The 12,780-nt window shown below is 38.3% G+C and overlaps 1 protein-coding gene across 7 annotated transcripts in view; it reads right to left on the bottom strand.

Moving 5' to 3' along the window:
• LOC140510017 (transmembrane 4 L6 family member 4-like) overlaps positions 1–12,780 on the bottom strand; it is a 61,809-nt gene that overhangs the window by 4,330 nt on the left and 44,699 nt on the right. For 5 of the 7 annotated variants that reach the window (XM_072618276.1, XM_072618271.1, XM_072618278.1 and 2 more), the window contains exons 6-7: positions 12,429–12,618; positions 7,895–8,174 (exon numbers count right to left, since the gene is read on the bottom strand). In XM_072618276.1, the coding sequence (XP_072474377.1) occupies positions 12,429–12,618 (190 nt within the window). In that variant the 3' untranslated portion in view covers positions 7,895–8,174. Of the gene's footprint in view, positions 1–7,894; positions 8,175–12,428; positions 12,619–12,780 lie in introns of those variants that run through there. The other 2 variants (XM_072618274.1, XM_072618275.1) reach the window with 2 other exon arrangements.

Genomic DNA, 12,780 nt, shown 5'->3' with positions numbered 1-12,780 from the left:
TGCTATAGTGCCTGAGTCCTCACGAGTGTGTTTCCCATTAACAATCAGTTAGTAGACTTCATTAATTTTTAGCAAAGGCTTTTATTAAGGTGGTAAGGACATTTTGTACCAAAACAGTCCGTCAAGAATTCTAGGTTACAGACACTCACGAATATACCCAGTTTTCATGGAATGATTGAATTCAAACATAGAGTATAATGGTAGTGAGGCACACGTGTGCTACACGAATGGTACAGGATAATTTACAATTTCTAGTACTGGAAGTTCTTTCGTTTTTGTGGAGTCTTCACACAACTCACTTTGGATGCAGCTCTTTTCTGGTCAGCTTGCTCAGCAGATTTCTCAAAGCCCTGTCCTTTTCTTGAATTTATAAGCACCACTTCTTTCCACCACCATGGTTCACCTTCCAAGAAGCTATCCCATCCTTTGGATGATGATCTTCCTTTGTCAGTGCCTTCTCTTAGAGTGTTTTGCTTTTCCTGGCTGGATGCTTTGTCTCTTAGTAATTGAATAGTTCCAATTATGTGACAATGGGACTTGGGGTAGAAGAAGTACTCTTATACCCCCAAAATTATTCCCTCTCAGGGGGCTGGTTCTTCCTTCACTTCTGGCTCCAACTTTTAATTACCATTAAAATGCCTCCTGCTATTTAAAACCTTCGGAGGAGGCGCAGTCAGCCTATATTCAAAGTCATGCTCCCTTCTTGACTCGGTTAAGAAATTAACATCTCATAAAGATGTCACAATGCACGAATGCATCTTATGTACTCATTAAAATGTGTATCCATCCTTACACTTAAAAGTTTGTGATTATATTCTGAGCTTCTGTGATTATACCAGTGGTACTCACTTCCTTACAAATAGGAATATATATTTAAATTTTTAAAAAAAGTTTGACAATAGTGACAGGAGATTAGAGGAACCATTTTTGAGATCTGGGCCATGCATGATGCAAGGTCTTTTCCTCAAGTCTCTTTTTGTGTTTATAAAACCAAACAACTTCCAGCATTCAGCTTGATCCCCTTAAGAGCAATAGTGTCAAACTCGACTAAAAATGGGTCCACTAATTAATACAATAAGATCCCCGTGGGTCACATATTGCCTTAGTTTTAAAATGTAATGTCTATGGTTTATTGTATATTTTGTTAAATATTTCCCAATTACATTTTAATCTGGCTCAGGCTATTCTCCAGAGAGTTGTGGGCCATATATGGGCTATGTATATGTTATCTTTGGAAAATATCTCTTTTAGGCAGTTATTTAAATCTTTACAATTTTTTCCTGATTCAGAAGGAAAGTCTTTTGGGAGTGAGCAAATGAAAGTATTTTTGAAAAATTTGTGATGGGAAAATGTCATAAATGGTTTTTATTTTCTCTGTGGTCATTTTCTCTGCATTGTGATGGACCTTTCAGTTATATTGATTTTTTTCTGTTTGATTTCAGTATAATGCATCTGAGGCAAGGTTCAGTTGTGTCTGACTCTTTCATGACCTCATAGACAATAGCATGCCAGTCCCTTCTATTCTCACCTATTTCTCAGTGTCTGTCTAAATTCATGTTCATTGTTTCTGTGGTCCTACCTATCCATTTCATCCTCTACCATCTCCTTTTCCTTTTACCTGCAATCTTTCTCCACATTGGGATCTTTTCCAATGAGTCCTGTCTTTTCATTATGTGGCTAAGTATTTAAGCTTCAGTATTCGTTTTTCTAGTAAATATTCTGAATTAACTTCTTTAAGTATTGACTGCTTTGACCTGCTTGGTCCAAAGACTCTCAAAAGTCTTCTCTAGCACCACAATTCTAAAAGCATTGATTCTACAGTGCTTAGTTTTCTTTTTTTCCCCTTTTTGTTGGTTCAACTCTCACAGCTATACATTGCTACTGGAAAAACCACAATTTTAACTATTTGGACCTCTTGGATGCAAGTTGATATCTCTTCTTTTTAAGTAAGCTATCCAGATTTGTTGTAGCTTCTAAGGAGCACATATCTTAGTTATTTCATGACTGTAATAGCTGTCTGCAGTGACAGGTAGATTTACCTACATACACACATGCATATACACTTACCTACTCACACATATATCTATCTATATATAAAACCTCAGTTTGCTTGGAAGTAATATAACCAGTTGCCAGGACCTTAGCTTTTTTATGCTAAGCTTCAAGCCAACTTTTATATTCTCCTCTTTCACCCTCATCAAGAGACTTCTTAATTCTTCACCTTTTGCTACAGAGTGGTATCATCTACGTGTCTGAGATTGCCATTTTTTCCAGCAACCTTAATACAGCCTGGAATGTCAGGTGATGTACTCAACATATGTTAAATAAATAAGGTGACATACAGCATTATCATGCTCCTTTTCCATTCTTAAGCCAATCAACTGTTTTGTGTTCAGTTCTAACTGTTGCTTCTTAGCCTGCTGGAATTCCATCACCTCCACTAGCCTTTATTGTTACCAATGCTTCCTTGACTTCATTCTCCAGGATGTCTGGCTCTAAATCAATAATCACACCATCATGGTTATTGGTGATATTAAGATCTTTCTTGTATATTTCTTCTGTGTATTCTTGTTACCTCTTCTGAACCTACTTCTGCTAAGTCCCTAACATTTCTGTCTTTTATCATGCTCATTTTTTGCATGAAATGTTCCCTTGGTATCTCTAATTTTTTGGAAAAGATCTCTTTTCTTTCCCATTCTATTGTTTTCTTCTCTTTTTGCACTGCTCATTTAAGAAAATCTGATCTCTCCTTGCTCTTCTCTAGAATTCTGCATTCCATCAAGGAAAAGAGGAAAAACAAATCAGTTAACATCCCTGTCACTTTTTCTCATGGACACTTCCTAGCTCTCATCAGAAGAAATGTCAACGTGTACAAAGAGAAGCCATTTTGGGGGAGTCATCTTGCTTTCTTGATCTTATAAATAGATTGTCTCTGAAGGAACACATTTTTTAACCTTTTTCCTTAGAGGGATGGACTAGACATTAGGTGTGGGAAGGTCAAAGAGAAATAAAAGAATTGTTATAGAATCCATGGGAGGGCATCCTCTTTTGTTGGAAGAAGCCTTGGGTTGGGAGCAAAAGACCTGAGTTCTAAACTTTGATGTGCCCCTAAGTAGTGAGTGAGTGACAGTCTCCACTTCATGAACCATGAAATATTAGAGCTGAAGAGATCTGAGCATGTAAGTGACACTTCCCTTGTGTCATTTTACACAGGGAAAGTAAGGCCAGAGTAGATTTGACTAATATGGTCAAGAAGCTAGTAAGTAGCTGGGCAGGGATTCAAATTCAGGGTGTCTAATAGAGCTGTAACAAGGATTGGGCAAATGAAGATTTGCCCTAGGGTGTCAACATTTACCAGGTGCTAACAACTCATATTGTCCTTTCCCAGGTAACTGAGCTTAGCACCTAAGCAATGGGAAATTGAAAATAGGAAGCTACTTTTCTCCAACAGCAGTCAAACCCCAAGTGAGTTCCTGGTTTGGCTGCTGGCACCAATCTCTTAGCAACAGCTTCATAATGTGTTTGTCCCCAAAGGACAGGACCAGGAGAAATGTTTGAAAACCACAAAGAGAAAAAATTGAGGACAGAATTGTCCTTACTGTTATTGCTGTCCAAAAGTGTCATGAGTCGCCTTGAGAGGTGGTAGGTTTCCCCTATACTGGAGATCAAGTGAATGCTGGCTAATCACTTTTAGGGTATGTTATAGTGAAGATTTCCTTAGGATAGGAATGACACTAAATGGCTACTGAGATCCCTTCCAATGCTCCTAACTCCCATTACTCTGTCTTTTCAAAAAAGGTTCTTTCCTCCTGCAAGGATCCTTGTATCTTGAGTTCTCCATCTTCATCAATGGAAGCCTTCAAAAGCTCCTTCCTCCAAGTATGTTTGGAGGGATTTGCCCCTTGTGGCAGAGTTGCTAGTGTAAGCTCTCCATTTCACTATTCTCTCTACTGAAGAGGCTGCCTCCTTGATGAACCTATGCTTTAGTTTGCTGATATATGAAATGAAGTTAAGGGCAAGAGTATGAACATAAGGACTTCTAGATTCCCAAAGATTCTGTGACTTGAAAAACATTTCATAAGGCAAAATAATATCTGAAATTGGAAGCTGTTGAATATACCCAAAAAAAGAAAAGGAAATATGCTTAACTTGGTTCACAAAGCATATGGAGGCAAAATGGAATTTTAAAGATGGAAAGGGTCTTGGAGGTCATTGAGTCCAAGGTCACAATCTGGTCAGACCTCCACTCCAATTCTCAGGTCTGGGACCATGTTTTAGGAAGAACGTGGACAAGTTTGATCTCCTTAGTTTAATAAGAGTTCACATTCATCATAGAGTTTTAAAATTTACAAAACACTTTGCATACCTTGTCAAAGTAGGCATTTTTATCCATTTTAAATGAGAAAACAGGCTCAGTGAACTAAATAACCCAGGATCACACAACAGACATATGATTGGAGATAGTTATTTAGACTAAAGGAGACTCAAGGCTCCCTTTGATTGGAGAGTGTGGGAATGGTGACTCCCAGATCCTTCATTTGAGAAGGGAACCCATGGCTCTTGCCTTACTTCCCGCCTGACTGGTTTCCTGGACTTCATGATTGCCAAAAAAAATCATACTGCAAGATGAAATCAGCTCCATAACACATCTTCTCACTTTAGTTTCTGGTCTTCCTCATGCACTCCCTTGCTACATTAGGCACCTCCCTCACACCATTTCTAGCCTTTTATGTGTTGGCTTCTGTTAGATTGTAAGGTTCTTGAGAACAGGAAGTATTCCTAACCCGTAGCACAGTATCTGAGACAAAGAACGCACTTAATAAATGTTTATTGACTCTGACTCATTGAGCTATACAATTTAGAAGGAAAATAAACCTTAAAAATCGTTTAGTTCAATCCATGCATTATAAAGAGGAAGCTGTAAGCCCCAAGAGGTTGCTTCCCTAAGGTCACATATGTAGCTAGTTGCAGTATCAGTATTTGGTCCTAGTTCCCTTAACTCCAAGGGCCGCTAGGTGGCACTACAGTGCATGGAGCTCCAAGACAGGAGTCAGGAAGAGAAATTTTCCTGAGTTCAAATCTTGCCTCAGATATGAGATGTGTGACCCTGGGAAAGTCACTTAACCCCATTTGCCTCAGTTTCCTCATCTGTAAAAGGAGGTGGAAATGGAAAACACTCCAGTATCTGTACCCAGAAAATCCTACCATTTCCCCCCATGATAGCAGTGTTCAGGTATTTGAGGAGTTGAGCAGGATTCAGGTATTTGTCCTATGGAAACCAAATTAGATTCAACATCTGTATAACACCTTGCAAACCGTAAAACACTATATAGATGTAATTTTATTCCTATTCACTTTGATCCAAAAGGCTGGAACTTGAAGCCATGGATAGAAATCATAGAGAAGCCTATTTAGGTGAAGAAATAGAGGCCAAAGTTAAGAAAAACAACATGTGTGAGTTTACCCAGCTAAATTAAAGTGTAAATAACAGAATTAGGAGCTGTCTATAAAAGAGTGCTGAAGGAACTCTGGCGGAAAGTGTGTTTTCGGTCTTAGAGGTCCCTGGTTAAAGCACGGTTGGACTACTGACATTTCTCCCATTCTGGTAAAGACCTGAGAACTTTAAAATACTGAGTCGTCCTTCCATACTGGACACACAGATGGAATTTCACATAGCTGGGGGTCATCAAATACTTGAACAAGCATAATCTGTTGAGGGGAAGAAGGCTTATCAGCATTAACAGCAACCTTTTATTGAAATGTGTAGAACACTGGGCTACGTGATCAGGTACAAGATATAATCTCTGTCCTCAAAGGACTTAGACTCTATTTGGGGTGACTGGGTGTATACATAGACGTTAAACTTAAAACTAGATCCCCACAGGCTGCATATTGATGTAGAAACCCCCAAGTTAATAATGCTGTGTATATGTATATATATGCATATATATACATATACACATACACAGAAACATATATATATTAATTTTGTTGATCATTTCCCAATTATATTTTAATCTGGTTCAGGAATTCTGCTGATTACTTGCTGCTGTTAGCACATGCACACAGATATATTATATGTATATAAATTTTGCCAAACATTTCCCAATTATATTTTAATCTGGTTCAGGATACTCTCAGAAGTTTGCCTGCTGCTGTTTGGGCACCTCTGCATGAGAAAGAACAACAAGACACACTAGGGCTTGCTGAGGAATAAATGAAGCCTATACACTGTAAGTTCAGCAGGAGGTTAGAGAAATCCCAGCTTAATAACTGATTAGAATTCCTTGATGTAAATCATATGAATGGGATTGGGGATACTAATAACTTATTTCAAGGTTTCATGTCATAGTCACAGAAGGTGAGAACAGAAAGAGAAGTGACATCTATTACAATCCTTTTATAAAGTGAAAAAAAAATTAAGCTGAGAAATGATTTGTTCAAGGGTGTATAGCAGTTGCAAAAGCTGTGATCAGAACACAGATCAATTCCCATTTGAGCGTGCTTTCTACTACCATAAGTCTTTAAGAAATACTATGGAAAAGGGAGTTGCTGTGAATTTTTTTTGGGGGGGAGGTTTTATCATTGATAGGGAGCCAATATAAAGGAAAAAGTGAGTAAGGATAAATACTTCTTTGCTTGATATAATAGTGAGGTCCTCCTGGGACCATTGTGGGGTTTAATATTATCATTTGATAAACAAACAGTACAGAGAGAGCACTAGATTTACTACCACTTGGTGTTTCCCCCAGGCAAGTTGTTTACCTTCTTTGGGACATCATTTCCTCATCTGTAAAATGGGTGTGGGGAGGACAGACAAGATGATCTCCCTCCTGGCTCTAAATCTGTGATCCCCTGGTGCTATGATCCCAGAACTAGAGTGCCTAGCAAAACCATTAAACTTGCTGGTGATAACAGATTTCTCAGCTCTTTCAGGGAAGGCCCTAGTAGGTAGGCACAACTCACATTTAAGTTAGCTTTGAGTCAGATGCTCAACGCTGTAATGTAATATTGACAACATTACAAGGAAAATGTTCATTCTCCTGTCAACACATTCAGGTTTTCTAGAACTTACTAGCAAATTAATAGCTCAGGAGTATTTTTAGTGTTTTCATTTACATCTTTATAGTCATGGTTGCTTCGTTTCTGTTTATTTCTTGTTGTCTCCCATGTTTCTCTGAATTCTTCATGCTTCTCACACTGCATTACTATCGCCTTCTATTTGGAGTTTCTCCTGATCCCCCCAACTCTTAGTGCCCTCTCTTCAAAACTACCAGGCATTTCTATACTGATTTGTATTTATTCTCTTTATACTTAGTTCACTCACATCTTCATATACACTTGTTGCCTTCTCTTTTAAAACATAAATTCCCTAAGGGTAGGGATTATTTGATTCATTGTATTTTTATCTCTAGTGGCTAGCAAAATAACTGACATAGGATAGATGCTTATTGATGGATTGATTGTATCTGCATATTCTAATACATTCATATGCTATAAATTATTCAGCCTTTCCTCAAACAGTAGACTTTGTTACCATACATCTACCTTGTTTCCAGTTCTATCACCCAAAGTGATGCTATGAATACTTTGGTAAATATTGGACCTTACTTTTTCTCTTTGATTCCCTTAAGATAGATGCCCAATAGTGGGCCAAAGGGCAAAAATCGTCCAGTTACTATTCTCACATAACTTCAAATTATTGGTCCAGACTCCAAAAGAGTTGGACCACTTCTCAGCTCTACCAACTATATCAGTTTATATGTCTTTCTTGTACCCTGAACATTGACCATTATTATTTTTGTCGTGTTTGCTAATTTTCAAGGTATGGGAAGAATGTACAGTTATTTTAATTTCCATTACTGTTATTAGTTATTTGGAGCACACTGTCATATGGTGTTTGATTACAATTTTTTGAAAGTCATTCACATCCTTTGATTACTATTCAAGAATGAACTGACTTTCCTGATTTTGTATTTATTTGAATGAATTTTCCAACATAGAATTTCATGAGCTGTTGCTTGGCCAAGAGATCAGCAAAGTTGCCTTGTATTAACTCCTTCTCAGGAAATGGCCAGGGGATCCTTTGGAACCTTCCAAAGATGATGGCTCTTCTGTTAGGGTAGTCAAGAATGACAAAAGGCTTTGCATGAGCTTTAAGAAGATTACTTACCCTGGATATGAGAAAAGGATAACATGTTAGTATGCTGTACCATTCTTAATTAAATCAGAAAAGAATTTACAATTTTTGGATTTCTTCCTTCCACTCCCAAGGCATGATCAATAGGCATTTCTGAAGTGCCTACCATGTGCAAAAAGAGGAAAAAAACAGTTCTTGCCTTCAAGGGACACAGAGTCTACTGAAAGAGCTAACAAACAAAAACTGTATAAATAAGCTTTATATAGGATAAACAGGAAATAATTAAGAGAGGGAAAGAACTAGAATTAGTAGAGATTGGGAAATGTTTACTGTAGAAGATGAGATTTTAGTTGGGACTCAAAGGAAGCCAGGGGAGCCAGTAAGAAGAGATGAGAAGGGAGAATATTCTAGGCATGGAAGAATGTCAGAGAAACTCCTGGAGTGGAAGGATGGTGTGTCTTGTTTGTGGAAGAGCCAGGAGGCTTGTGTCAATGAATATAAGAGTATGTGGCAAGGAATAAGATATAAGAAAACTAGAAAGGTAAGAGGGGGCTAGGTTATGAAGGACTTTGAATTCCAAAAAGAAGATTTTGCTATTTGGTACTAAAGGTGGCAGGAAGCCATTGGAGTTAATTTAGTAATGGGGTGGGGAGGATGATGTGATCAGACCTGTGCGATAGGAAAAACACTTTAGTTACTGAATGGAGAATAGATTGGGGTGGGGAAGAGATGTTGGTAGGCAGACCCATTAGTCATCTATTGCAATGATCCAAGTGTGAGGTAATGAGAGCCTACAGCAGAATTAAGTCCTAGCACTATCACAGGAGAGAAGGAGGCCTGTTGTAGACATGTTGCAAAGGCGAAATCCACAGGCCTTGGCAACAGATTGAATATATGTAGGGGGTGAAAGACAGTGGGGAGTCCAGGATGACTCCTAGCTTATGAATCTGGGGAGGATGTTGCTGCCCTTTACAGTAGTAAAAAAGGTGGGAGTGGGGAGTGTTTAGGGGGAAAGAGCATGAGTTCGATTTTGGCCATGTTGAATTTAAGACTGAACATCCAGTTTGAGATGTCTGAAAGACAGTTGGAGATATGAGATTGGAGGTCAGCAGAGAGTTTGGGGTAGAATAAGTAGATTTCATAATCATTAGCATAGAAATAATAATTAAATCCATGAGAGTTGATGAGATCACTAAGTGAAATAGTATAGAGGGAAATGAAAGGTCAGGACAGAACTCTGAGGGTGTGACACCTACAGTTACAGGGCATGATCTAGAGACTGAGGAGTGGTTAGAGAGGTAAGATGAAAATCAGGAGAGTCTGTCTGTGTTCGTCCTTTATTTTCAAAGAAGACCATGACATCAGAGAAATGATGACATGACCTGCACTTGACTTTGTTTTGAGTGAGGGAAGGCTGTGCAAAATCACCAACTTCACTTTCTCCTCCTGTGCCATCTGGGTCCAGTGATCAGATATTCATCAGTTTGACTGGAGATGGCCCAGGATGCAATAGGTAAGATGGAAACCAGGAGAGAGTGGGCTTCAAAAAACCTAGATTTCAGACAGTATCAAGGAGGAGAGAATGACCAGTGTCAAAGTCTGTAGAATGGCCAAGGTGGATGAGGAATAAAAAAAAAAAGGCCCTGGATTTGGCAACTAAGGTTTCAGTGGAATGATAAGATTGGACATCAAAGTATAAAGGATTATAAGAGAATGAGAAGAGAGAAAATGGAAGTACCTATTATAAAAGGACTTCTGGAGGAGTTTAGCTACAAAGGGCAGAAGACATATAGGATGATAGTAGGAATGGACCGACCAAGTGAGGGTTTTTTCAGGATGAGGGAGACATGAGCTTATTTGCAGTCACTACAGAAGGAGTCACTACCTGGGAAGAGATTGAAAATAAATGACAGAATGGGCATGGTAGAGGAGACAAATATGAGGTGGAACAGGAATTCTTGTACAGCTAGAGGGGTTAGTCTTGGTAAAGAGTAGGACCATCCAATTATGTGCAACAGGAGTGAAAGAGGAGAGACTTGAAGGCACTTGAGTGATAGATGAGAAAGAGGAGAAGAGAGGGAGTTCATGGCAAATGTCTTCAACTCTTTATGTAAAATATGAAGTAAGGATTTCAGCTGATGGATGTCAGGAGGGGGAGCTATGGGAAGTTTGAGGAGGGATGAAAAGGTTTCAGATTGCTGCTGCAGAGAGTGGAATAGTGAGTTGATAAGAGTGGAATAGTAGGATTGCCTAGCAGCAGTGAGGGCTCAGTCAACTCTGTAATATATATATATATATATATATATATATGTATGTATGTATGTATGTATGTATGCATGCATGTATGTATGTATGTAATGGTTGTGTGATTTTCCTACATTTTCATTCAGCAGTTCATATGTAGGAAAAAAGGCAGTGGGTGGAAGTGGGAGTGATCCAAGGCAGTGGGTGGATGGTGGGAGTGATCCAAGGTCAAGGTTTAGCAGGGCAAAATTGGCAAGATAAGGGGGCCAAGGATCCAAGAGAAGAGGACAGTGTAGAACTGAATTGGTTCACTAAGGAAGCAGGATGAAGAAAAAAGAAAAGAGATTGGTTAGTGACACAGAGATGGCCTAGGAAATGGGACCAGTTTTTTTCTTAGACTTGAGTTGAAACTTCTGTCCTTGCACTTTGATTCTGTTAAAGGAAGACACATTTGCTTGATCATTCACTGGTTCTCCATGAATTAATCACTGTGAGTTTATTCCATTTGTTTTTCTTGACCCTCAAATATTTGGGCATCAAGAAATTTGGGGCAATCTGATTGCTCTGATTTAGGCTTTGTCATTTTTGTTCTTTGAGTCTTTTTTTTTTTTCAGTGTGAAGATTTTCCTGCATGGAAATCCTTTCTGCCAGTGTAGATTAGTGATTCTTTTGTATTTTTGTAATTTTTAAAAGTTTTGACAGCTTAAACCATTTTTCCCAAGGTCACACAACAAGTATGGCCTCACACACTAATCTTTTTGACTCTAAAGCTGTCCTTTAATTCACCATACTTACATGCTTTTCATTGGTCTTTAGGATGTCAGAATAATAAGATGCTTGGCTATTATGGTAACACTCATAAAATGGAACTAAATGGAGATGGAATTTTTGTAACTATATAAAGGACACATCAACCCAGGACTCTCATATTTCTGAACACTTTCTGAAACATTAATTTCTGAAATACTTTCATTTCGATCTCAATAGCATTGGTAGTCAGTCTTGTGGTTGAGGAAAAACTTACCTGAGACAAATCTAGCAAAATTTCCACCCAAAGAAGGAAAATAAAATCAATAATCCTTATTATCTGCCTGGCATCATTGTTTATGGAGCTTGAGTCAGAATTTTAAGAATGTTCTAAGTTTCTGATATACTGATTGCCTACCAGAAGCCATTATCCAGTGAAGGCAATGAAAGATTAGAGAAATACTCAAACCTACAGGCAGTCTGCCTATTGATAATTATTAAAAAAAAAATCCAATTGGACCAACCCTAATTGGTACAAAAATTTCCATCTCTCACCATATGTCACCATAAGCTTGATGTATATTTTTAGCCTTTTTGACTATTTCATATTTGGTTTGTTGGAAAGTGGGATGTGATTTTAACAGATTTCTTATATAATATGTTTTAGCTGAAAAATAACTTAAATAAGTAATTAGACCATTTCTACATTCAGTAGTTGAGTTTTTTTTTAACAGCGTTGTTTATGTGACAAAGACTCAATATTGTAGGCGTTTTGTCCTCCACTTTGGAGTCTGGTTCTCTTATACTAAGAAAGAGCTTTTGAAGTGGCATACTCTATGGTAGTGAGAAAAAAAATCCTAGAAAATCCCTCAAAAAAAGGTAATTAGGTAAGATTCTTCATCTTACCTTATACTCTCTAGATCTGTTTGGGAAATAGATAAAATTATTTTGGGGGCCAAACAATGATGTTCTGTGTCCTTGGAAGCGACTTGCTTTGTGTAGATAGACATTCACCACACTTCGTCAATATGAACTCAGAGAACTGGAGAGGTGAGGACAAACGATCTTAATGCTGCACCAAGAGTCAATCTGTTGTTTCTTGGATTCAACCAAAGAGTTATGGTTGTGATGAGCTATGGACATTCAGGCTGACTGGACCCTCTGCTCCTGAACAAGTTCTCTGCTGTGTGGATAAGTAAGTCTATGGAGCTCTATTTTCCAAACAATCCTTTCCTCTCTTGAGTTGATTTCTATGATAAGGGGGTGAGATGAAAAGCGGGAGAAACAATGAACTTACCTAACAAAAATCTTCAAGTTTCCACTGCCCAAATACTGTTCCAAGGAGGCCATTTACCACTTGAATCACACAGATTGCCAACTGAGCGGAACCTATTGCCAGCTGGATGGAGAAGATACTCAAGTTCCAGGACACAATGCCAACAGGTCTTTTGCACCTAGTCCACAAGTTTCTGTCAGTCAGATAGTCCCTATGTGAGGGAGTAGATAATGAAGACATTCATTCAACAAACACTTTATTAAATGCCTACTGTGTACATTATACTAAGTTAGGTTTTATGGACACAAAGTTGAAAAGTGACACCTTCCCTGCCTTTAAGAAACTTATAGTCAGCTGGCATTTGAAAGCTGTA

Source organism: Notamacropus eugenii, chromosome 6 (genome assembly GCF_028372415.1).
Source record: "Notamacropus eugenii isolate mMacEug1 chromosome 6, mMacEug1.pri_v2, whole genome shotgun sequence".
NCBI lineage: Eukaryota > Metazoa > Chordata > Mammalia > Diprotodontia > Macropodidae > Notamacropus > Notamacropus eugenii.
Note: the sequence above shows the minus strand (reverse complement) of the source record. Positions and strands in the feature narration are given on the sequence as shown.